Raw genomic sequence first — 25,524 nt, 5'->3', positions numbered from 1 at the left:
TATACAAAATATATTAAAATTTAACTTAATATAAAAATAAATTTGATAAACTAATAATAAGTGGACACTTGTCACAAAAAAAAAGAAGCGAAGAGACCTCGTAGTCTCTTTAAAACTTTGAATTAATTTTTTTAAAAAAACTATTACTAAGGTTATGGTCATGAATAGGTCACCATCTAAGTGGCCCCCATTGGTAAATATATAGGCATCAACTACTATATATAGCCTCTATATATGCATGACGTTTAAATTACATTTAATTTTATAAAATCAAACCAAACATCTCAATTAAAAACGCAATTGTAAATAACCAGCGTTGAGTCGTTGTATCTTGGATGCAATCGTCAAATAGGCATTTGTATAATTATATATAGGGTGATACCGCTTTTATAGAGACAATCTAATTTTTTTTTTTTTTGATCGGACAAAGTCATGTTAGATGTTAGTAATTAGTTCCCCATCCACTCCAAGAACCACCTTATCTCTCCATTCACCAAAATCCACCTTATATCTCCAATCTCCAATTCGCTCCCAAGAGGGATCGAACCCGGGTCACTTCACTTAAGTGAGGACCCGGTGGCCAGTGGGCTAAGCCCCCTGGTTAGAGACAATCTAATTAACTATTGCATGCCTAGATTGTTTATTTTCATTACTTAGTAATTAGTATCAACTTATTTAACACCAAGTACGTTTACTTGTACAATCTTGTATTAAAAATACTTAAATTAGTACGTACTTGTGCAAAACCATTATCCACTTGTCCAATCTTCATTCAGATTTGATGAGAAGTAATATATATATATATATGAGTAATTTATCCACTGCAAATATATATGATTGGACAAGTATTATATATGGCGCGGGTGTGTGCAGATTGGTGAATTTAAAAAGCAATGGAGAAAGCTGGACCATTTCAGAGTGAGAAGCTAGGTATACAAATTACAATAAAGATGATAGACAGCAACTTTAAATATAAGCGAGCAAGTTAGATGAATTAGCATTAGCATTAGCATGGGTGGGGGAGGTGCCCTTGTCTTTTGCCTGCGGACACATTCAATGCTTTTTGGCTTCATTTTTTCACACTCCTTCAATCATTATACATCTAATTTCATATGCACACACCTAGCTGCTATCAATATATTCCGTTACAACTTTTTATTTATTTACTGTAATTCCTTTACAACTTAATTCATTGGTCTAAGTTTACAAGCAATATTGACTCATCCATATTATACTGCATGATTGATGGAAGTGACTATATATGGTACTACTATATGATATACTATTACTCTTTAATTTATATATATACATACATATGCAGGAAGAGGTTCTAATAAAAACCTCTGTTAAAATGAGAACTAGGAACCTAATCTTGACCTTTTAAATATTAGATCTAATGGTTAGGATTTAGTCAACAAAAGAAACCGTGCATCTATTATATTTTACTGTGCACTTAAAAAATATGCAATTTATGCAATTGAAACCAACAATGCAAAATACTCAAGCAAATCGAAATTGTGCATCTATGCAATTGAAACTGTGCATCTATGCAATCGAAATTGTGCTTATGTAGTTTAATCTCAGCCCTCTATTTTATTTAAATCAATAGCTTTAAATTGGTTCCTAGTTTTCATCTTAAGAGGGGTTTTTATATTAACCCTACCCTACATATGCACTCATAAATATAATAAAATTTGTGACATCTATTCATGTAATTAAATTTTACTACAATATTAAGAGTCATTATATAAAAAATTTGTTACACAGAGGTGTCACAATCTCTATCTGTATATGTACAAATTCAAATTCATATTTTCACTTTTTAATTTCTTTCATGCTCTTATTTTATTACTTATGATAACCTTTTTTAAGAACTTGTTATAAATTAATATATATGTTGTCATAATGTATGATTAATTACATGACTTTCACATCCATGTCATAGAAAATAACTATACCTTTAATTATATGTCACAAAAACTAATTACACCCTAAACTATATCATTAAATTTTGACATGCACAATAGCTACGCTGATCACCCAAAAAATATCATAATTTTATTTGGTGACATTTATAAATCTCACAATTCTTCCAAAATCATGTTAATACTGAAATATTTTATTGTTGTGAGATAATCGATCGTTCTCTGTGAAAAATGCCAGCGGGGGTGGAATATTTTACAAATTACCATTGTTGGATCCATATACACTTTAGGAGTATATTACTAGCTACGAAACATACATATCTTTTGTTTTGTTTCTTTTGTAGTGTTTTTTTTAGTTTGGGAAAATGATTAAGCTCGCATAGCCGTAGGGTCTATAGTCATTGACGTACGGAAGCAAAGATATATATGAATTTCGCCATATATTAATTGTAGAATAAATGAACAATATATGTAGCTAGCTAGGCGTTCAACATCATGATAGGATAATTAATTTGTATACCTAAATTAATGCTAGCTTTTCACTTTGATTAACTGCATCAGCATGCCTACCTCCTTGTGTAACTATCAAGAGCTAAACACACCCAATGAAACCAAACAAAACTCACTCACAAGTGTCATGCTATCTATACCCATGCATATAAAATATCCTCAATATTTCATATATGTATATATCCTTAGTAATGAAATTAACATAAATCTTTGGAGAATTTAGGTGGTGAATCTTCGTCCACTATCTTCTCAAATCTCAATGTACTCATCAGGAAAGCTTGAGATCTTAAGAAATTTTCTAAATTTGGAGAAAGAAAATTAATTGGATGATGTGTAGCAGGCAGGGCCGGCCCTGACATTCCGGGGGCCCTAGGCGAAAAGGAAAAAAAGGGGCCCCTAAAAGAAGAAGCTTCGAGTAGCAAATTTGAGATAGTTGTAAACATGTTATATTAATCATAAAGTGCAATAAACTAGAATATGAAAAATGTCTACTAAGCTCATCTATAGGGAATGTGAGATTGCATTCTCTTAAGGGGCCTTTCTCTATCAAAATATCTCTAGTTTTATTATCAAGATTATTCCAAGGTCCAAGGCCCGAGCAAAGGCTGAGCGCTGGAGTCTGGAGCAGAGTTCCGATAGGGTTAGGGAGCAGAATACCTTCCTTCTTCACACTTTAATTTCAGTTGAATGGTAGGGACGGACGAAGCAGTTAAACAAATTGAAATTCACAAATTCACAATCACAAGCAAATAGAGAGATGAGAGTATTGAGAAATTAGAGAGAGAGCAGAGGAAGAGCGCTGGAGTCTAGTGTCTGGAGCAGAGTTTCGATAGGGAGAGAGACTGAGAGAGAGAGTCAGAGTAGAGAGAAAGACGTTGTGAATGAATTAAAGAATGGAGAGAGAGAGACGCTACTTCTGAATCTGGTCTGGAAAAAAAGAATTGAGTGAGATTGTGAGAGACATTGGGCACTTGGGCTTGGGCTGCTGTAAAGTTGAATATTTTTTTTTTGTATAGGGTATAACACTATTGGGCTCTACAATTTTGGGGCCCCTAAAATTTGGGGGCCCTAGGCCATTGCCCCTTGGGCCTATCTAAAGGGCCGGCCCTGGTAGCAGGGCTCGGACACGACCACTAAATAAATAATAGTATCCTCTAAATATAAACGATCTTAAAATAAGCATATTTTTGTGTATGTCACGTACATAGCTAGCTTATTTGGTTTAATTAATTTAAAACTAAATTATATCCTTATTTCGGTAGGTGTTTGGTTTGCTTAAACAATTAAAAGTTTGATTTCTTATAGCTAAAACACATGCATAAAGACGCCTGCAGGCAGCAGAGTATGACTTAATGGAAAACTTAAAATGATATATCCCTCAACCCCAAACGAATTTGAAATGACTGCTATGATGCACGGATTCTTCAAAAATTAGTATGTACGGCGAATCGGATTCTTTTAGGGTGCGATTCTCTCGGATTCTCGTCGGATTCGCACTCGATTCGCCACGTGGCGTATCTTTTAAAACAATTTATAAAAATAAACCGGATTCGCAAATTCAATAGGCGAAATTCACGTGTCTCGTGCACGAAAGGCCTACACAATGTTATTTTGATAATTTTATTTTCGGTTATGACTTTTATATTGGACTAATAATATTTGAATCGTTATATTGTTGCTCAATTAACTTATATAATTGAAAATGCTTAACTTTTGGGTAAAATAAAATGTAAATTACATATAATTAATTTAAGAAAATTTAAATTGTATATATTTTATAAGCATTATATATCATAAAATTTTAATAATTAGATGTATCATTGCCGAATCGCACCCTATAATTTTTAAAAACCCGTATCCCCGTACACGTATCGTATCGCCCCCGCATCCGCACCCCCGTACCTATGCAACATAGAATGACTGCGACCTAAATTCCTAATGTAATATATAGCCCTCCAAAATATATATATAGGCTTGGCATAGAGCAAGTTAATTATGGAAAAGGCAGATAACGACTAAACTAACGGTTGTATATTTGAGGTTATACTAAACTTTTTATTAAGAGTGGATCTGTTAGCCAAAGGAACATAAAATAAGCATTGGTGTGTTAGAAATAGAAGTGTTGGAGATAGGGTTCTGTCGTGTGGTAGCATTCTGCTCCTTCCTTTCTACTTTGTCTTCTTTTGCGTTTTGTTTGTTTGGTTGTCATGATGTCACGTGAATGTCTACTGCACCCCACCCCACCCCCACCCCCCTTCCCTTCTTTTAAAACACCTCTAATCATCAGATCATTTCCACTCCTTAATGTGATCAGCCAACAAATTTCATTGATACTATTTTCCTATCAACCTTAACCTCTCTCCTATGGAGCAAATGAAGGATAAGGAGCAGCAGCCGCCCTTCAACTTTGGCCTTGTTTCTTCCTCCTCCTCCTCTTCTGCTTCATATCGTATTTTCTTCAATCCAACTCAAGATCACATGGGGTTTTATCACCCCCAGTTATACCACCCCCAGGTATATATACAAACTAATTAACTTTTTTATTATTCTTGCATGATCTGTAGCATAAAATGAATCTATGTTGGAATTTGATCCGAATTAGGATGAGTATTATGGGTATGATAGAGGATCATCATCTTATGAGAAGGTCGAAAATGGGGTGAAATTGAGGGTGTGGAAGAAAGCTGAAGATGAGGAAGGTGGAGTAAAATGGATGAGGAAGAAGCAGGATCGCGTAGGTGAAGTTAAAAAAGTGATGCCTTCGTCTTCAGTGGAAACTGATTTGAGCTCATCTTACACCCCAATTAGGGTTTGCTCAGATTGCCACACAACCAAGACCCCTCTTTGGAGAAGTGGTCCCAAAGGCCCCAAGGTACTACTGTTTTTTTTCTTCTTCTTTTTGGCATCTATATATATCATGTATCATACTAATTAATTTCTCTTTTTACATGATTATATGTTCATAAATAAATAAAATGTTAATTTGTTGGTTTGCAGTCTCTTTGCAATGCGTGTGGGATTAGGCAAAGGAAGGCAAGGCGCGCCATGGCGGCGGCTGCCAACGGCGGAGGGGCGCCCTCGCCATCGACGAAGCTGGTGGTGAAGGAGAAGATGGGCAAAAGTGGGTTGAAGAAGCGCAGCAAACTGAGCGGTGGATCATCTAGTGGGAAGAAGATGGATTTCGAGGATTTCTTGATAAATTTGAGCAACAAATTAGCAATTCATAGAGTTTTCCCTCAAGATGAGAAGGAAGCTGCCATCTTGCTCATGGCTCTATCTTCTGGCCTCGTTCATGCCTGATGTTTAATCATCAAGTTTGATTCTTGATTTAGACACACAGACAGGGAGAGATCTTCATTCCATGTGTGAGAGAGAGAGCTTTAATTAGTTTTTCTTTTCTTTTTGTGATCCATCAGTTTGTAGAAGGTCCACCACTTAGATTTTCTGGTGTTGATCGTTTTATGATTTTAAATAAGTAAAAATGAGTATTAATATTGAATATTGTGTGGCAAACCGTTGGAATGATTTGGACGGCTTCATACTTACTTAAGTTGATATGGATCACTTGTTCATCATCTATCATCAACTTACAATGCGGATTCATTCATGAAACCTTAATGATCTCCCATAAAATAAAATTAATCAAAATTATATTCCAAACCATACATATATAGCTCGATCTCAATTTTATATATATCAATATCACATCAAATTATATTAATTATTGTCTCCCTTCAACGATTGGGTAGGATAGATTTAGTTTCGATAATGAATGGATATTAATGTTTTGATTGATTGGATAGATTTGGTGTGAGGAGCCATATATATATGAATATTGAATTCGATAATTAATTGTTATTACATAATTTAAAGATAGATTTGTTATATGTTTATGTAGTATACGGAAACATGGCATGCATGATTTTATCTGATCTGTAATGTTGTAGACAATGGGACAACGGTGACCCTCATCAGCTTGGTTCATATTAATTAATGTAACAACCCTTCTTCCTATATAGAGATGAGCTATATATCCCTTTTATTAATGTACAAGTGTATCACATATATGTATCAATTAGCGCCTGATGTATTAGCAATGATTTATCTAATTCAGAATTTTTAACCTAATCCTTGTATATTTGGTTAATTTACGATTTGCAGAGATTAGTGCAGAGACAGAGAAAGAGAGGGTATAAATCTATTAATTTGTATATATAATCTTAATGCATGTGCGATCAGAAAACATATAGTATATGTTGTGGCAACGGGGGGACTGAAAGTGAAAACTTCCGACGCCATTGGAAAGCACATATTTTTTCTGTCTCAATTCAGTATGCCATATTTTTTTATTTGGACGTCCCTGTTCAATAAACCATTTCTTAAAATAGAAAATCATACATATAACAAACACCTCATGCACACAACTCATTATTTACCTCAAATGTTAAACATAACTTATTTTTCTTTCATTGTGACAATAATATCTTCATTTCTCTCTTTTACTTTTCTTTACAAATTTACCCTAAAAAAGTTACTTTCTCTCTCTTATTTTATAATTTTTTTTTTTAATATTCGTGCCCAAATCTTATGGCCTATTAAAGTAGAATAAAAAAGTTGGCGATTAATATTATGGAAAATGAATGAGTATATAATATGGGGGGCCTGGGCCTCAGTCCGCTTGATTATGATGATACGAAACATGTACATGTCGATCGCACCTTTTAGTCTGTTTAAAAAGTCTTCTTTTTCCCCTGCAGAATCTGCACATACACCTCACCTCTATTATTGCATTTACATGTATCTCAATTAAAACCACATATATACAAATTTCAAATACTGTGTGTCTGCTTTCTTTCTCCTTTTCTTTTTTCTCTTTTCTTCACCACACTTCTCTTCTCCATTTTGAGGCTAAGCCTATTGTAGAAAGTTTCTAAACTCTTATATTTGAACTTATAAATGTGGGATTTTAATTTAAAAGTAAGTCGTTAATTAAAGCATTTACTAGAAACGATTCCTAATATTATATATATTTCCTCCGTCCCACTTCAAATGTCTCAAATTTTTATTTTTATTTTTTTAAAGGAGCTTATAAGATCCTAACATTTTATTTGGGGTGCAATAAAATTATTTTTTAAAATATTTGTCAAATTCATTGAAAGAACTAATTAATTAACTATATGTTTTAAACAACTTATTAATATTACAAGCTCAACCAAACACTCTAAATATCTAGTTACACAGATGTAACCATTTTCGACTCAAACCTATTTTTTTTTCATCTGGCCATCTTCAGAAATCAGACATTTATAACCATATAATTATGGTAATTATCATCAGAGTCACACCTTAGTGTATCTATTATAACTAAATTTAAATTATAATTAATAAAATATAGTAATTAAAAATTGATGAATTCTAATGGAAGTGAATGCACGTTCATCCGGATTTACACCAGTAAGGGTTGGACTTGGAAGTTCATTTCAAGCCCAGTCGTGCTGGGCTATGAAGATCAGCCCATTTTTAAGAATTATTCACCGCCGTGCTGCGTCACTAACATGCCCATAATTATTTTTTCTACGGGTGATTATAGTCCCAATATTCACTCTTTATGGCCGCTTATTTAATACTCCATCCGTCCCCAAAATAAGTTCCTCTTTGGGGATGACACGGGTTTTAAAGAAAAGTGGTAAAGTGTATTAATAGTGGAGAAAAATTTAGTATTGAGAGTGGTGAAAAGGTGAAAAAGTATTATAACTAGTATTGAGAGTGATGAAAAAGTGAAAAGTAAGAATAAATAAAATATTATTAGTGGTGGGGTAGTTGTCCAATAATGAAAAGAAAGAAAGAAGAACTTATTTGGGGGACGTCCCAAAAAGGAAAAAGATGAACTTATTTCAGGGACGGAGGGAGTAAATATTAAAATTATATATATATTTTAATTAAAATTATAAAAAGTATTTAAATATAATCAAATAAGCAAATCGTACGCAGACAAGACCTCAATACCACACAAAGGTGAAAAAATAATCGTACGCAGGTGAGACCACTACCCAAACAAAGCTAGAAACACTAACCACAAAAGTGGAAAATCTACAATACATGCAGGCGGGAATTGAATCTAAGACCTCTCACAAATGATAATCTTTTGTTGCCTCAACTTCGATACTTGAGCTAGGCCTAATTGACATATTAAAAATTTATACTTATTATAAAAGAGTCTTGTTTTAAAAAAATTAATTTGTCTATTATATCCCTCATATATACTTAATGTAAGGTCAATTGTATATACTCTCTTCGTCCACCAATTAAAGGCCTATATGAAAAAACACGGTTTATTAGTTGAGTGAAGAAAGGGTCCCACTTTTTAAGAAAAGGTGTATTTTTATTAGTTGGGTGGAGAAAGGGTCCCACATTTTTGTAAAGAATCTTTGACTTTTTTGATTAAATAATGAATAAAAACTTACCAAAAATAGGTAGGCCTTGTTTTTGTGGACGGACCAAAAAGGCAAGTAGGCCTTGAATTGGTGGACGGAGGGAGTATTTAATAGTATATTAGACATATAATAAATTTAAATATATATTATGATTTACATTTTATATGTTAATAATTATTTAAGTAGTACTCCCTCCGTCTCAAACGAAATAGCCTATTTCTTTTCGGCACGTAGATTAAGAAATGTGTATAAAGTAGATAAAGTGGGTTGGTGGAAATTATTTAAATATTAAGTGTAGAGAGAGTGTGTATTGCCAGAAAAGGAAACAGGACATTTCGTTTGGGACAGCCCAAAAAGGAAAACATGACATTTCGTTTGGGACGGATGAAGTACTACTATTTGGTGAAATTATAATTAAACTCATCGGATATACGGTAGGAATTCTCCTATGATCTACCTGTGTTCCCATGATTATCATATTTTTAGGAAGCTAAAAGAGAGTTCTATTGGAAAAAGAGAGAGAGAGTGTACCGTTTATTTCAAGGTCACGGGTATTTATAGGCATTACAACTGAGGACAAGATAGTAATTTTTCAAAGTCACTTTTTTCGTGCGCTAACCACCTAACTGACTAGGCCTATCATTGACATATGTCTTGTCGGGTCCTTGTCTCCCAAATACAGAGCCAGCTTTCCAAGCCCTCCTCTGGTTCTCTCATCTGAAAACCTGTGGATGCTCATCTTCTCTGGACGAACATCTCAGTTAGTCTGCTCTGGAAGGTTGCTTCGGACTTCTCTTCTCTGCCCAATTTCTGCAGTTCTCTCGAACTCTGCTATTTATGTCGGGAGTGATTTATTCTGCCTTAATACGATCTGCTCATCCACACTACTTTGGTCTGCCCAGTCACGCCACGTGTCCTGATCCTAAAGGCTCACATACTTCACTCCTCATCACTATTCATTAGAACTCTTCATCCACATCCGTTAAAACTTTTTATTTAATAAATTTTAATTACAATATAAAGGATTTGGTTATTAATTTTAGGGTTAATTGCCGTTAAATCCATATACTTTTTCAAAATTCGGCTTTTTCCCATGACAAAAAAAATCTGAACTAGAATCCATCAATTGGAACACTTATAGTAATTTTCCCCCGCGTCCGTTTTTCCCCCAAATTTAATCCGAGCTGGCAGTTGGAGATCCAGCGTGTCATCATTGTTCGTTAAATGAAACGACGCCGTTTAGATTTAAATAAAACGACGTCGTTTTACTGTGCTTGTCTGTTGAAAATTTAAATCCAAAATTAAGGGTTTTGCTTTATTTCCAATCGATAGGGGAGACGAGTTGGGGTTCTTCAAGAAACCTCGAGATACTTGAGCCTGCATGTGAACGCCTTCCTTCTTACACAACCATCACCAAACACTGCGACAAACCGTCACTATAACATTGATGCACTTATCTCCTTCTACGACTTGATCAGAGGACCAGTGGTTCAAAATTATCACTACCGTGTATTTTTTTTTTCTCTCTTTCCATTTAGCATGAACTGGCCTCCAGACTCGCTCTGGCTGAACTCACTGCTTGAGCTTGACTTCTCCACTTGATTGAGGGTCTACATGAACATATTGGCGTCGCTCTTCAAATTGAGGGTCCACAATATTGGATTGGCGGTCTTGATGGAGATCAAGCTCTCAATGTCCAATCAGATGTGGTTCTTGTCGGGATCGTTGAAGTGGAAGTCGAGCTTGGAGTTGAATTCGACGACAACCAAGCTATTCTTAGTTTGTTATGAGGAGTTGACAAGGTCGAGGTAGCCATCAGGGCTGCCAAAGAAGTCTGGTTGTTAGGGTAGAAGAAGAAGGTGAGGCGTAGGTAGTTGTTGTGACTGCTAGAGGTCTAGTTGTTGGGAGGAAGAAAGAAGGTGAGACTCAAACGGCATCGAAATGAAGTTGTGGATAAAAAAGATCTAGTGGAGATGCGAAGAAATAGAACCCACTAAAACATTTTTATTTTATTTTTTTGCTTTTACAATTGAGGGTAGTATCCCATTAGACCATCTCCAATGCTACTTCAAAATAGGTTTAAGACGGTCATCCAACAGGAGATGTTTGACTTTACCTTTCCTTCACATTTGACTGGACAAGAACAAAGCGTCAATCGTTATTTTAAAGCAGCATTTCACTCCAACCATGCATTATTCTACGGTCTACTGGGTGTATTAATGCAATAAACAATGTTGCTCTATTAATATTTAATAGAGCAACATTCATTGTAGTATTTTGTTTTTATTTATTATTATTGTTGTTGTTATTATTTAGCGTAGTGTTTATTCTGCATTAGTTACAATGAATTTCATATATTAATAAAAAATAGATAATTAAAAAATTATCTTTTAATTTTTTTTTTCTTTATGTATAATAGAGATGGCTGAAGGTGGAAATGGAATTATGTGCTCATTTCCGCCACCAAATGAGTACTTGTATATCATTTTTGGTCTGTCCACCAAATGAATACTCATTTCTTTTATTGATAAGTATACCCCACACAATTCACTCACAATAAAAATGGGACCCTTATCCCACTCAAACATGCTTAATTAATTTCTTAAAACCCGTTAATCCCAAATGAGTATTTATTTGGTGTGCAGAGGGATACTATTTAGTGTAATAGTGTCACACTTTTGTATTATAAGGTTGGCAATTGGAGATACTCTTAGTCATTTAAGGTTAATTGTCTGATTTTTTTAATTTGGTCAAAAATATAGTTCATAGTTATATTTGGTTTTTGAGGCATACGTCAGGTCCTCAGGGTATTTGGACTTTTTCCCTTGATGAAATGTTTGGTTTGAATGATAAAACATGATTGATAAAATAATTCAATTTAATTCAATGCATTTGACTAACATGATGAGGCCTTCAAGACATTTTGTTTGCATGATTAGGCTTTTGATGAATAATTCAGCTCACATTTTAATCATCTAATTAGATTATTATTTATCAATTAAAATTTTAGTTGATTATTTAATCATACTTCAATCCTATCAATAATATCATTTTTATTTATCGCATCCATTAAATCAAGCGTCTCATAATTTAAAACCATTTTAATTTTGATTGAATTTGCAATAATAAGCAAAGACTTAGAATATGCTTGGTTTAATTGATAAAGTAATCCAACTTAATCAAAGGTTTGATTTGCATGGTTGAATTTGCGATAGATATCTCAACTTGCACGGTGAATTATTTTATTAATTATGCATTATCATTCAAACCAAACTCCTCATTAAAACAAGAGGTTTTGACAAATAAAATCACAAATTATTGCAATTTTAATGTGAATTTTGAAGTCTAACGAAGTAAATCACTATCTTTTTAGTTTTTGCAATTCTATCCCTCAATTTTTTTTCGATCACCAGAGTGTTGAATTGGAGCCTAGGTGGATTAATAAAGACAACGTCGTTTTTTTGAGACCTAAACGACAATGTTTAGTACAATCTACAACATAATTTTTAATATTAAGCAATTTTATTGTAAACAATATCGTAGATGAATATAAATCCACATAAACTCGAAGTTAATAATTCGGCAATCGAAAAAAATTTGAGGAACGTGATTATAAAAATTGAAAAGATATTAATTTAATTAGCCATACTTTAAAAAGTCACTATAAAACTACAACTTCAAAATAATTCATAATTTTATTTGTCAAAATCCCTTCAAACATACTCCTCTTACTTACTTTCTAGAACTAAATTAAAGTCCCAAATTTTCAACAAAACATCTCCTAATCATTTCCTTTTTCAAATCAAAAACTAATTTACTGCAAAATCCCAAGCCCTAAATGCAAGGAACATTCAAGTGGTAGTTCAGTTGTTTACATTCCGTTAACAAGGAAAAAGGGAAATGGAGGGGAGCCCACATGGAAATCAAGTTCAGGTTCCAAGTGAACCTGCTGTGAAACGTTTCAGGATTCTTTGGCGTGTTTTTCTGATTTTCAACTTCGGCCTTGGCGGTGAGTATCGTTTCTCTTCTATCAACAATCGTTATAATCTGAAAGTCCATTACGAAAATTCTGTTGTTTCTTAGTCATTTTAGTTTATTCAGCGTTCTTGTGCTCTGATTATGGATATGTGCACTTGTTTGAATTATGCTTGCTACACCTTCAAATTTATTCTCCATAAAAGTATTTATGTTTCCAGATCGGGACTATGCTTCCAGATTAGGGTAATGTATAAATCTGAGAGTTTCAGATGAAAATTACAGTCTGGCTTGGTAGATTGATCCGGTCGCTCATTTGATGTTTCTTCGTTTTCTTTAATGTTTCAGTGCAGCGCATTTTGAAGAAAATCACAACTGAAATCTTGAGTTGACTGCTAATTTAAGTATCTGTATTTCCATGAATTTTTGCTAAAGCTCAATGATGAGAACCATTTCCCTTTTTCTGGCAACGGGAAATGCATTGACATTAATTGTCCTTAATGCGGTTTGAAATTTCATCTCTCAAGTAGTGGATGCATATCTTTCCCTATCTTGGTGGGTTTGTAGAACAGTCTAATAACAACAGCTTTAGATAGTAGCCCTTTTTTGTGCAATTTTTGCTCCTAGCTGGTGATTCCCATTGGCAGTATGGAGCTATGTATCAAGAACGAGTTTGAATAATTTTATGATTTTCCATTGTGTCAGGAAGATGATTGTGAAATCGAGCTCACTTTTGTGACTTTCATTTGGTATTTGACTTAATGAAGAATTCAATTTGAATGGTGCCTTAAAAAGTGTGGCCTTTCCTTGCTACAGCCTCTGATTCATGAACTAGCGGAGTTGTGATGGTTGAAATATATTGTGGAGATGCAAGTTAGAAGTGACTGCTATGCTGGGGGAGATTGCTAATTCTATGAGTGTGTTGGTAATTATTATACTTTGCTTTCATAGTTGGGTAAAGTGAGGGGTATGTCATGGTTTTTTGCCATGGCTTGTTATATTCAACCTCACTGAAATAAGAGTTGATAGGACCTGGACCAGCGATGGCTTCAGATATGGTTGTTAACGAGTTATTATGGAAACTATTGGTGGCAAACAATCATGCTGGTGCTAGAGCTCCTAGTATCGCCAGAAACTAGGTCGTGTCATAGTATGACCATGATTATGATAGCATTGCAATGGAAGAACTACAGTCAGTTAACTAAGTTTACAGTTGCTGAAAGTAGATACTACTATCTGATGCCTATATCATTCATGATTATGTCTAACGGCTTTTGCTTTGGCCGGAGAGGGTCATAGGATATCTGGATAGCATGTTGCTGAAGATTTTATGGCCTATGTATGGTCTGGAATCAAGATAATGATTAAGGTTTATGGCGTTTCTGTTGTCATGAAATTGGGGAGATCTGTTAAGCCTTTAGTAGCAGTGATTGGTTGCATTGTTTTGTTGGTAGCGGCATCAATTTCCACACCTGGGAAAAAAAATGGTGAGGTCTGCATTGAATTTTTGTTTTGAGTTTCTGGAATTTCAGAGGTGCAAGAATGCCTGGCAGATCACATTGTTTAAAGAAGCGATTCATGCTGTTACGTTCTTAGAAGACTCTGTGCTGTGAAGGGAATGACCACTAAAACAAAATGACTAATAGTGAAGTTGGGAATAATAAGATGATTTAGCATAGCAGAGACTGGCAGAAAGTGCAGATGTAATTGTTGTGGTTTGTAACATAAACACTCAGGTTCACGGAAGATATACTGATTGAATGCGATTAAACAAAAATGACACTTAATGCATTGCTCCATTACTCGACTAGCTGGCGTGTTTTGCTTGTCCACGGCAACTGGCTCCTCTTGCCAGTCAGATTGTTTTCATGAAATTTATCCATGCGGTGTCCTATTCTATTAGAAAGAGAGACTGGGAATGACCAACTTGTTCTTGTGTCTCCTGTGCTCTTGATTTTTAAGTTATATGGAGCCATTGATGAATGATGCCTCAGAGGGATCTGATATTTGTTTGTTTATGTATTTGCAGCTTACATGTTTGCACAGGGCGGTAAGAAAGAAAGAGCGAAACAAAAAGCCATAGAAGAGCCTCATCCCTCCCCTCCTACCGCAGTGACTGCCCCTGCCCAAGAAGAGCCCATAATCATCACTCCCCCTGTCGAAAGGCCCGTGCCAGTGCGAAAACCGGTTCCCGAGGATCAGCAACGTGAGATCTTCAAGTGGATATTGGAAGAGAAAAGAAAGGCAAAGCCTCAAAACAGACAAGAGAAGAAGCGTATTGATGAAGAGAAAGCGATTCTTAAAGAGTTCATTCGTGCAGAGTCGCTTCCAAAGATTTGATGTCTAGTGACCATATAGTGCTTGTTGTTTGTCATTAGATACGCTGTAATTTTTTAAGCATCAAAAACAACATCTTCATCATTAGACTTGTAAGAAAATCAGAGATTTTATGGACCTGAGGAATTGTTTATTCTTTTGTTCATTGGCTGTGAATCTATCACTCTAGAAACCACTGTGTCATCTGAAATTTTCTTTTATTACAATTTGCAGTCTAAATTCTTGCTTTTCAAGCAGACTTTTTGTTTACCCCCAAAATCATCATTTAGGTTATTTTCATCATTTTAGGAGTGATAGTTGGATCTAGTTGTTCAAGTTTACATAAAATGTTCATGATCTGAGTTTCTTCTTCTTCTCCTTCTTCTTTATTATTATTATTATTATTATTATTATTATTATTATTATTATTATTATTATTATTATTATTATTATTATTATTATTTCTTCTCTTTTTTTTTAGTAGTTGGAATATAGGAGTGAGGATTGACTTATATAGGTGAACAATCGCTATTACATCAGTGCAACTGAATTATATGTAAATTTATTGAAATGATGCGTACTTCATGTGAGAGTAGAATCAATATTATTCTTAAAAGATAAGCTACAGCTCATATATTATTCTTAAAAGATAAACTGAAGCTTATCAATTCGCAGTTGATGTGTATTTAGTTATAAACATAAGTTGAGGTCAAGAAAAGATATTTTTTCACACAAAGTTCAAGTTGCAGGCGGATCCAGAATTTTTAAATTGGGGATGCAAAAAATAATCTTATAAACACTGGCGGAGCTAGGATTTTTTTGAGGGAGTTGAACTTCTATGCCCCCGATTTTTTTTTTTTTTGAGGCCTTCAATACATTTTAGACATTTTTTTTTACTAAAATACAAATATAATAGTAATAACTTTGCATTCGAAATGCAAAATGTATACTTTCAACTTTTTTGTTTAATTAAGAATTGAGGTAATTGATTGATTAAATGATGGGTTTGATCAAAAGAATGAAAAAAAAGAGATGATGAGCTCTCTTTTTTAGTTGGGGCAATGGAATTTAAGATTTTAAAAACTGAATTTCTCTTTTATTTTGGATTAAAACTTTTAATTGGTGGTGTAAAAACTAAATCTAAAATAATTTATATATGAATATTAATACTACTAATATTTTTTTTGGGGGCAGCTGCACCCCCATGTTCCTATCTGCATCCGCCATTATTCATGCAGTATGACAAAACAAAAAGGAACAGAGGTCAAAAGACAATTTTAACTCGAGTGGCAAACAGTAATTTTCCCAACTACTAATCATCCTTCAATCAACCCGAACCATCATACAAGCATCAAAATTAGATTTGTGAGTTGACATGTTCCCTAATTACAAGTTCTAATTCCTTTCGAAGTTCCATTAGGAGTAACCATATCAGTGAAAATAATATTGAATAGTTACATTATTATTTAAACCGGCGGCACGCAGTTATGTCGTCTCTAACAGCATGCATGCCAATCTAAACAAAAAGAATATTAATAATAAAAAACAAAAACTAATAAGTATATTTCATCACATGGAAACAAGGTGATCACTTGGTAATCACTCATCCCCGTGGACGTCAAGTTCCCGTCGATCACTCGGTGGCGGCGAAAGCCAAGCGATCGCCGTCTCTGACCACCTGGATATCATCAATCTCAGCTCCCCCTTTGCCCAACACTCTCACAAAGGAAGCACCATATCTCTTGGCACCCATCTCCTTCAGCTCTTCCAAGCTACCGGGGCGCACCACCAGCTTCCCGCCAACATCTCCCTTCTCCGGGCAGGTTACCGTGATCCGGGCGGGCGCCTCTTCCACCGATGACAGCAAGGTGTCGTCCCCAGTCTGCGCTGCCGCCTTCATGATCCCAAACAGGGAGTTGTGGTAACTGTTCGTTCTTCTCCTCCTTGCCGTCGTCCGAGATCTGCCCCACGATCCCTCGTCTTGACTCATAGGCGACATGATCGGATCGCTCTTATATCGTCCCAAGAAGCGGACCCCACTGACGCGTGCTTCGTCCACGTTGGCGGCGATTCCCTTTAATGAGGCGAAGAGCTCCTTGATGTCGTCGTGGCCTTGCTGCTCGGCTAGGTCCCTCGATGTGAAGCCATTTTCGTCTGCGACGTCGATGTTGGCACCTTGGTCGAGGAGAAATTTCACCATTTCGATGTTGCCTTCACAAACGGCGACATGAAGAGCTCTGCGCCCTTCGTGGTTCGGCCACGTCACGTCGCCGCCGTGACGGACTATTTCTTTGAGAAGATCCAAGTTGTTCTGCTCTGCCGCTGTGCAAGAAAACAGACCTATGTCGCCGGTGGATAATTTGGCGCCGTTATCGGAGAGTAGCTTGATGACCGGTTTGTGACCGCCTAGCATGGCCTCCCACAGTGGTACACTTCCTTCTGAATCTGCACAAAAAGGTGTTCATGGCGTTAGTGGGATTAGATGAAGAGAAAAAGTACAAAGTGGACTAGCCGTACGCGTGGAAATGTTGCAACATGTACTTTTCCAACAGCTATAATTTCGATCCATGTTGTAAACCACAAAAAATTTCGATTCATGTTTCTTGTGTCAAGATTTAAAGGTCGTGTTAGTAAATTAGAAAACGAAGAAATGGTGTTATTATATGCAATCGACAAACTAAGATGGTTTATAAGAACATTGACAAGCAAGCAACAAATTTCTAGTGTTAATTTTGACCAAGCAAAACAATGTTTTTTAATGGGAAAAATGATTAATTACCTCTGCAATTGGGATCAGCCCCAGAATCAAGCAAGAGACGGACACAATTCTCATTTCCTTGAGATGCTGCAATGTGCTGAAAGCGACGCACCACAAAGTGTTTTAGAGCCGAGCTTGAATCAGTCGATAAAATAGAAAAATGTACTCACCAGAGCTGTTCTTCCATTATTGTCTGTTTCATTTGGATCAATACCTCTCTTCAACAAATGATGCAACAGCAAGTCATCTCCTCTGAGTGCTGCAAAACATAGGGTGAGCAGATCCATTCTTCCACGTGCAATCATGTTCTCGATCTCCACCAGAATCCCCTCCATTATCGGGTTCTTCACTTCTTTCAAATGCTGCCAACAACACATCCCATTGCTTTAAATGTAATGGAGCAACATGAAAACTAATACAATTTTGCTTTCTTCAGCGAGTAAAAATATTAGCCAGTCGCGATCTCAACAATTGAAGAAACCATTTGCTTCTTTCTTTGTTCATTTGATAGTATATACACACTTTTGTATGAGACCCTAGAGAAGATAAAGATCATATCCAAAGATATATATCTATATACATACCTGCAGAAGGTTGTTCATGATTATTGTCCCATCTCCAACGTTGGCTTGAACGATGTTCAAAAATGTGGTGCGGTTCAGCCTTAATAGTTGAGTTAACCTCTTTGTTCTCACTGTGAACAGTTGAGGCCTATAACAAAGTACACCAATCTCTCCACAAAGCTCACCAGTTCGCGCCTCGCCAATAACCTGCATTTTTTTTTTTGCAGCAACTATCATCAGTCTTGTTATGGGTAGAGATATTTATCAACAAATATTTTGAACCCTTGAAATAAACTTGCCTGTTGAACTCCATTTTTCATAACCAGTAGCTCCTGTAAAGCAATTTATAGATGATGAGATTTGAATATTCAACACAAGGTTAAGATAGTACATATGAAAGAGAAATCGTGAGGAGAGAAGGTTTAGGGATCCAATTTTTACCACTGCCCCAGTGGCAAGAATATAAAAGTCGGTGGGTGTTTCATTCTGCAATATCACATCTTCTTTGGGAGGGAAATACTCTGCCCTCATCTCGGAGACCTGTAAAAAACAGAGTGGTTTATGAGGATGACAAAAGTGGTGAAGGGAAAAACAAAGAAAGCAAAGTTGAAGTGTTAGGGTGAATTTACTAGCTGGAAGAGTAAGTCGTTGGAGACTCCACGAAACAAGTAGACCTTATCCACCAGAGAGTAGAAAAGGTAGTGTGAAATACTCGACCTAATGGCCTTTGGAAGTGAATCGAGCGTCTCTTGCTGTTGCAGCCCCTCGGAGTTGGTTCTAAACTTCAAGGACAGATGTGAGAGCATCTGCTCTTGAAGGCGAGAAGGCAGTTGGTTCCTCTGTGAAAAACTCGTGGCAGCTTGAATCGTATCTCTCTATTGTTGGATCAAAAAAATGAACATAGAAATCAATAAACTCAATCCTCAAATTCGCCATATTTCCAATTGAGTCTTGGTAGAAGCTACTTACATAGTGCCTGGTCTTACTAGTGCCATGGACCACCAAATTGGTCATATTTCCGATCAAATATGCCGTCAGTCCAAGGTTGAAGAGCATGTAGAAGACGGTAAACACCATCTCCTTTGCATTCACAGCATGCAAATCACCATAGCCAACGGTGGAGAGGGTCGTGATGGACCAGTACATCGAAGTAACATAACGAAACCATAGGCTCAGTTGGCGGAAATCAACTCCAGGAGGCATAGATTTACCGATCCAAGTGTTTGTTGGATCATCATTATGAGCAGCAAGCAGATAATTGAAGCAACCAGCACAATGAACAGAAAAAACAGTAACCTATACGCAACAAACAACGGAATAGTTCAGTAACTAAATCAATGTTTCTTTATCCATAAACTGATCAATGAGTCTATAAATTATAGTGTACTTACACATATAAGCTTTGCACACCTCACCCAAAAGTAGTTGAAGTTTCTATTCTTCTCCATTCTGTTTTTGAGGTAGAAAAAGAATATTAGCCAGCAACATAACATGGGGTTCTTAACATGAGATGAGAAAGTATATTTTTACCTAGCAAATAAGGCACTAACTCGTCTGAGACGCCAGAGACGAAGCATGTTAAACAAGCCATATTCCCTCAAAGGCCTTGGGGAGATGTACCAAATAAGTTCAGAAGGGATTGTGGAAATCACATCAAAAGCCAACCAAGAAGTTGCATATTTCCTTGCAATCTTCCCACGATTGTCAATGAGAAGATACGTGCTTCTGTCCAAGTACGCTACGAAGAATGTGAGGATGATATCAATCGCGAAGAATCCATTGACAACATTGTCCAAGATAGACATAGGCCTCCTTGGTCTATCAAGAAAGCCGAGCTCAAACGGAGACGCCCAAGCCGTGTAGATAACCAGAATAACCAGAAACGCCTCCCAAACTCTGTCATATCAATCCAAGCCTGATGTGTTTTCAGTAAAAAGCAAACTATCCTTTTGAAGCAGAGGATTGTAAAAAAAAAGGATATTTTCATTTAAACATCCAAATTTATTTCATGTGTAACAATAAATTTCAGCCTCCATTATACAAGGTTGCAAGTCACTTGTTTCTGCAAGAAAATCCTCTCTATAGATGGCATATTCCAAGAAAAATGAAACGGAAACGAAAAATAATAAGAAAAGTTTAATGAATATATTGCAATACAAAGAAACTATGTCCCTCCATTAACCATTGATAGAGCATGCAAGATCGTGTATTTGGAATAAAAGGTGTGAATTAGAAGAATCCGAATCTTGAAGAAAAGGGGATGTTGATGTCGTAATTGTATGCGAAAGATTCGGAAAGGAGGTAGGTGAAGCACGTAGTGTAAAAGCACCACAAAAAAAAGTTAAAGTTGAAAATTCATTGAAAACGAATCAACGCAGATTTTGCTGGGGTTTAATTTTGACCAAAACAGACGTCGCAAAACAGTCAACTAAGCACTCACTGTTTGAAAAAAAAAAGAAAAAACATAGTTAAAAAAAAAAAAAAAAGGACTCAAATCTAGAGAGTATTTCGGCTATATCCCTGCAAGTGCAACCAACAATCTGAATTGGGGAAAACTCATGATTTTTCAAATAACAAGAAATTATTGATAAAACAGACAAGATTTATTTATACTATTATTCTACAAGAAGTAGTAAAACTAAGTAGAAGAAGAACATGCAAAACATGTAGAGAGAGAGAGGAACCTGTAGCGGCGATCATAAGGAGAGAGAACGAAAGAGCGGAGCTTGATTCTGCGATTGCTTCCGGCGCCGAGAGCGGGAAGAATGGTGGTGGAGAGGCTGTAATGGCTGCCGTCGCGGGAGAGCTGGTCAATGTCGGGCTGCCATGAAGCTCTTCTGTTGGTGAAGGAATCCTCCATTGTTATGGTTATGCAGAGAGAGAGAGGTAATGGAGATGTATATATAGGTGTGACGGCAGGCAGTTATGCGGTACGGGAGAATCAAGGGTGTGTCAAATATTTTATGCCTAAATATTAATATTGTTGGTTTATTCTGTCCCCACAGCCACGAATACATCCTTCGCTCTCAACAAACCTTGTCTTCTGCCGTTGGGCTTTGGGACTCGATCACTCTTTTCTTTCCTTCCTTTGACCCACTGTCTTCTCCTATCTTCTTATTCATTTTTTTCCATATTAATACTCCTTTTCTCTATCAAAATTATTATCGTATTTTTGCTATTTATGGTTTCTACCAAAACTATATTGTTTTCCTTTTTAGAATATCTCTCTAGATTTTACTCCTATAAATAATTTTTATTTACAAAAATAATATTTTTGACCCACATCTAATTTAAGATTAACCATTCATTTTAGACCTAATCAAACTCTTTGTCCATCACGTAAATCAAATATTACATTAAAATTTGTGTCATTCCAAATTACCATAATTTTAGTGGACAGAGCCAGAGGGAGTAATGTTTATTGTAAAATTGACAGTTATAGTTATATAGTATGTGAACCGTTGTTACAAGTTTAAGCGCTTATAAAAATTAGTATGACTTAATTATTGGATGATCAATCCTGATACAGTTATTAATTAAAAATAATTAAATAAATTTCAGAATCAAGTTACACAAAACGTAGCATTGGGTGTCTATTTATTTGTCGCCCTAATTTGTGTCACGGCAATTAATTCAAATCGCGTTAGAGGTCAATTTATTCATTTCCGATTTAATTTTTTTAAATGAGAGTATGACATAAAACGACGTCGTCTTGTATCATGTCATTTAGAAAAAAGTAAAATATAATTACACGGTAATACCCGATGAGTCACGTCATAATTATGGGGACGGAAAAATGGATGTGGGACATGTTTTATACAAACCAAATAATTTAAGGTTTTTAAAAATATTTCTTATAATTTGAAATATGCTTGATAAAGCACATATAATTTGGAATTTAATATGCTACTTACCCTAAAAATTATAAATTAAATGTTAAAAATAATTATATAATTATAAAGGGACGTTTGCACAATACTAGTTTGAATCTACTAATTTACTAAAATATATTGAAACTTCAAAACAGAACTAATATGTAAATAAGAAATATTATCTCAACGTTTCAGCTTATTCTGTCTCAAATATCCTCGGATCCTCGAATATTTACGTGTCGGGTTCCCTAATTACGCTTCTTTTTCACTTTTGTTTAAATATATATTTAATATTCTTTCTATACTTGAAAAAATAATTATTTTTACTTTTTGACACGTTTACAAAAAAATAATCTCTTTCCATTTATAAATATTACCCAACAACATATCTAATTTATTTACTTATTATATCATATCACATAATAAGCCTTTTTTTTTTACAATACAATTAATTATATATAATTATTAATACTACCTCGTAGATGGACTCTTTTCCACTTTTAAAAAAAAATTGTACAACACTATATATATCTAAAAAAGTGGGAAAAAAAAATAGCAAATATAATCTTATTAATTGTAGTCCACAATAATTAAATCAATAAGAGATCGATAATTTGTAAATATATAAGGGTATACTAAGGGGAAATGGTCTAAATGCATCTTTGACAATTAAAAGGAAGTTCAAATTTGTAAAGAAATAATCTTTTTTGTGGAAGGGATGAATAGTTATCAATATTTCGATAATATTTATGTGTGTCCCCCATCTAAATAACATTAATGATATAGAATTACATAAACTGTATGTGTTTGTTATAGAGTACGTAATCGACGCAAGTCACGCAACCTTTATGATGAAAATTGAAACTTCTTTTCAATTTTTTTTTTCCGAGAATTACAAGAGATATCTAAATATATAATCAAATCAGTAATTCACACGTAGACGAAACATTACCCACACAAAGATGGAAACATTATCCGCACGCAGACGGGCGATTGAACCCAAGACCTCTCACAAATAAGAGTTTTCGAGTGCCTCAACTACTTGAGCTAGGCCTTATCGGCGAGACTTCTCGTCAATTTAGTGATGATCTAATAATTGAGTGATTATTTTAAAAATAAAACATATTAAATTTGAACCTTACCAATTATCACATATTAAAGAATCTAAAAAGACACATTTCTTCAAAGATCAATCAATCGATGATCAATTAACTTGAAGAGATTCAAGTTCGAAGTTCAAATATAAGAAGCTTAAAGAAACATATTTCTTCAAATATCATTTGATGATCAACAAACTTGAAGAAAAGAATTGAAGAATCAAAATAGAAATTGTACGTACCGGCGCACATATATATGTATATATATGGGCCGCTCCAATGAGACCCCCTAATTTTAGTGAGATCTAGGGCACGATCTGGTGCGTTTATTTTATTAATCCTATGGGCTATGGCTGATATTGTATCTGGAGGGTGATTTTTTTTCGCATGGTTCGAATCATGGAGGGAGCAGAATATTTTAAATTTTATTATTCATCAGTATATACTACTTTGTTCATCAGTATATATGTCTTATTCATTACCAATTTTTTAAATTTTGTTTTTCATCAGTATATACATCTTGTTCGTTAGATATACGTCTTGTTCATTAGTATTATATGTCTTATTCATTGTCCTCATGTTACACAAAAAATAGGGTGTTTCACGGGAGGGCACTCCCACAATTTTGTTGTTTATTATATGAAACACAATAAATTTGTGTTTACAAAGTGTTGGTAAAACTCGAAACTTAAGACGTTGATCATGTGAGTAATTAATGTCAGAAAATCATTCTTTTACAACTCGGTATATAGCTCCAAACTCCACCTCTTCACAAATATATCTTTGATGAAAATTTGGTTAATTGTGATATACTCCCTCCGTCTCACTTCAATTGGCATATTTACCTTTTTGTTTGTCCCGTTTCAATTGACACTTTCCTAAAATAGTATGTGGTCTTTACTTTCTCTACTCACATAAAATAAGTGGACCCTACCTATTTTACACTCTTAACCATTTATTCTTAATCTCCTTGCCCAACTCAAAAGTACCAATTAAAGTGGGGCGGATGGAGTATATATATGATATGCATGTTGTAATGCCATTTGCAAATGGTATAATAAGAGCATCCGCAACGCCCCTACTCGATCTCCCTTACTCGAGTAGGGAGTTGCAAGCCCTCTCTACTCGAGGGTTACTCGAGCTGTCGAGTGATACTCGATGAGCGGTGTGTGAGGCGTGTGTTTTACATGCGCCCTATTAAAAAAAATTGAAATTTGAAACTAACGGCTACTTCCAATTTTTTGTTTTTTGTCTTTTTTTTTTTTTGCATTCAACGGTTATTTTGTCCGAATTTTCCTTTTTTTTGTTTTTTAAAATTTCATATCTATAAATACCACTAAACTCCTTCTTCATTCACACAACAACAATTCTTCTCATTCACTCTTCCAATATTTCTCTTTCAATATTTCCTTATTTTTCTTCAAAAAATGACAGAACCGTTGGACGATTCTTCGTCTGATTCATCCGACGGTGTAGCTCAAGCGATCATGGACGAGATAGAGTTGCACAAACAAATGTCTCAAATCTACTCCCAACCGGCGCCGGAACGTGTTAAACGCCCCCGGTCTTACATCCACCATGATCGTGATGATGCCCATCTACGTCTTATGCATGACTACTTCAACGACAATCCAAAGTACGAGCCTACATTTTTTCGACGTCGTTTTCGAATGCAGAAGGAGTTGTTCTTGTGAATCGTGGAAGTTGTCCAAGGTGTGGATAGTTACTTTCAGATGAGCAGTAATGCAATAGGTCGGGACTCTCTCACGCCTTTGCAGAAATGCACGGCGGCTATCCGCCAATTAGCCACCGGCGTCAGTGCGGATACGTTTGACGAGTATCTCAAGGTGGCCGAATCGACGGGGCGTGTATGCCTCAAGAGATTCTGCAAGGCTGTCATCCGGGCTTACAGAGACAAGTATCTTCGCCGTCCAACGCCGGAGGACATCCAACGCTTCTTCAGATGCACGAGGCGCGACACGGATTTCCTAGGATGCTCGGCATGTTTCAGACCTCTAGGACCGAAATAGTTATTTTAGGAATTATTTTTATTTAATTAAGTTTTATGTAATTT

The 25,524-nt window shown here is 35.4% G+C and overlaps 3 protein-coding genes across 6 annotated transcripts; 2 read left to right on the top strand and 1 right to left on the bottom strand.

The window, feature by feature from the left end:
• Positions 1–4,561: 4,561 nt before the first annotated feature.
• LOC131004905 (GATA transcription factor 21-like) lies at positions 4,562–5,934 on the top strand. Of its 2 annotated transcripts, none has more exons than XM_057931672.1 (3): positions 4,562–4,949; positions 5,038–5,307; positions 5,433–5,934. In XM_057931672.1, the coding sequence occupies exons 1-3, from the start codon at positions 4,800–4,802 to the stop codon at positions 5,733–5,735; spliced, it is 723 nt and encodes a 240-aa protein (XP_057787655.1). In that variant the 5' UTR covers positions 4,562–4,799; the 3' UTR covers positions 5,736–5,934. The 2 variants fall into 2 exon arrangements, with proteins under 2 accessions (XP_057787655.1, XP_057787656.1); XM_057931673.1 differs by having other exon boundaries at positions 4,723–4,949; positions 5,083–5,307.
• Positions 5,935–12,560: 6,626 nt separating this feature from the next.
• LOC131004904 (uncharacterized) lies at positions 12,561–15,353 on the top strand. 2 transcript variants are annotated; one of them, XM_057931671.1, is made up of 2 exons: positions 12,561–12,878; positions 14,874–15,353. In XM_057931671.1, exons 1-2 carry the CDS (start codon positions 12,770–12,772, stop codon positions 15,182–15,184), a joined length of 420 nt encoding a protein of 139 aa, XP_057787654.1. In that variant the 5' UTR covers positions 12,561–12,769; the 3' UTR covers positions 15,185–15,353. The 2 variants fall into 2 exon arrangements, with proteins under 2 accessions (XP_057787654.1, XP_057787652.1); XM_057931669.1 differs by lacking the exon at positions 12,561–12,878 and adding an exon at positions 13,550–14,331.
• A 1,184-nt stretch (positions 15,354–16,537) lies between these two features.
• LOC131004903 (potassium channel AKT1-like) lies at positions 16,538–21,446 on the bottom strand. Of its 2 annotated transcripts, none has more exons than XM_057931667.1 (11): positions 21,166–21,446; positions 20,012–20,377; positions 19,873–19,930; positions 19,451–19,777; positions 19,111–19,356; positions 18,923–19,021; positions 18,781–18,813; positions 18,503–18,688; positions 18,089–18,280; positions 17,940–18,015; positions 16,538–17,605 (listed from the first exon to the last, which is right to left on the bottom strand). In XM_057931667.1, exons 1-11 carry the CDS (start codon positions 21,339–21,341, stop codon positions 16,794–16,796), a joined length of 2,571 nt encoding a protein of 856 aa, XP_057787650.1. In that variant the 5' UTR covers positions 21,342–21,446; the 3' UTR covers positions 16,538–16,793. The 2 variants fall into 2 exon arrangements, with proteins under 2 accessions (XP_057787650.1, XP_057787651.1); XM_057931668.1 differs by having other exon boundaries at positions 20,012–20,396; positions 21,166–21,303.
• Between the last annotated feature and the right edge of the window lie 4,078 nt (positions 21,447–25,524).

This window comes from Salvia miltiorrhiza, unplaced genomic scaffold (genome assembly GCF_028751815.1).
Source record: "Salvia miltiorrhiza cultivar Shanhuang (shh) unplaced genomic scaffold, IMPLAD_Smil_shh original_scaffold_468, whole genome shotgun sequence".
In the NCBI taxonomy this organism is placed as follows: Eukaryota; Viridiplantae; Streptophyta; class Magnoliopsida; order Lamiales; family Lamiaceae; genus Salvia; species Salvia miltiorrhiza.
This window is presented reverse-complemented; position numbering and strand designations above follow the sequence as displayed.

Coding starts and splice junctions, on each gene's coding strand:
- LOC131004905 (XM_057931672.1), top strand. CDS start 4,800: ATGGAGCAAATGAAGGATAAGGAGCAGCAGCCGCCCTTCAACTTTGGC. Junction 4,950..5,037: donor CCCAGTTATACCACCCCCAG/GTATATATACAA, acceptor GATCCGAATTAG/GATGAGTATTATGGGTATGA. Junction 5,308..5,432: donor GTGGTCCCAAAGGCCCCAAG/GTACTACTGTTT, acceptor GTTGGTTTGCAG/TCTCTTTGCAATGCGTGTGG.
- LOC131004904 (XM_057931669.1), top strand. CDS start 14,175: ATGGCCTATGTATGGTCTGGAATCAAGATAATGATTAAGGTTTATGGC. Junction 14,332..14,873: donor CACACCTGGGAAAAAAAATG/GTGAGGTCTGCA, acceptor ATGTATTTGCAG/CTTACATGTTTGCACAGGGC.
- LOC131004903 (XM_057931667.1), bottom strand. CDS start 21,341: ATGGAGGATTCCTTCACCAACAGAAGAGCTTCATGGCAGCCCGACATT. Junction 19,022..19,110: donor ACGACTTACTCTTCCAGCTA/GTAAATTCACCC, acceptor TGTTTTTTACAG/GTCTCCGAGATGAGGGCAGA. Junction 17,606..17,939: donor GGCTGATCCCAATTGCAGAG/GTAATTAATCAT, acceptor CTTTTTGTGCAG/ATTCAGAAGGAAGTGTACCA.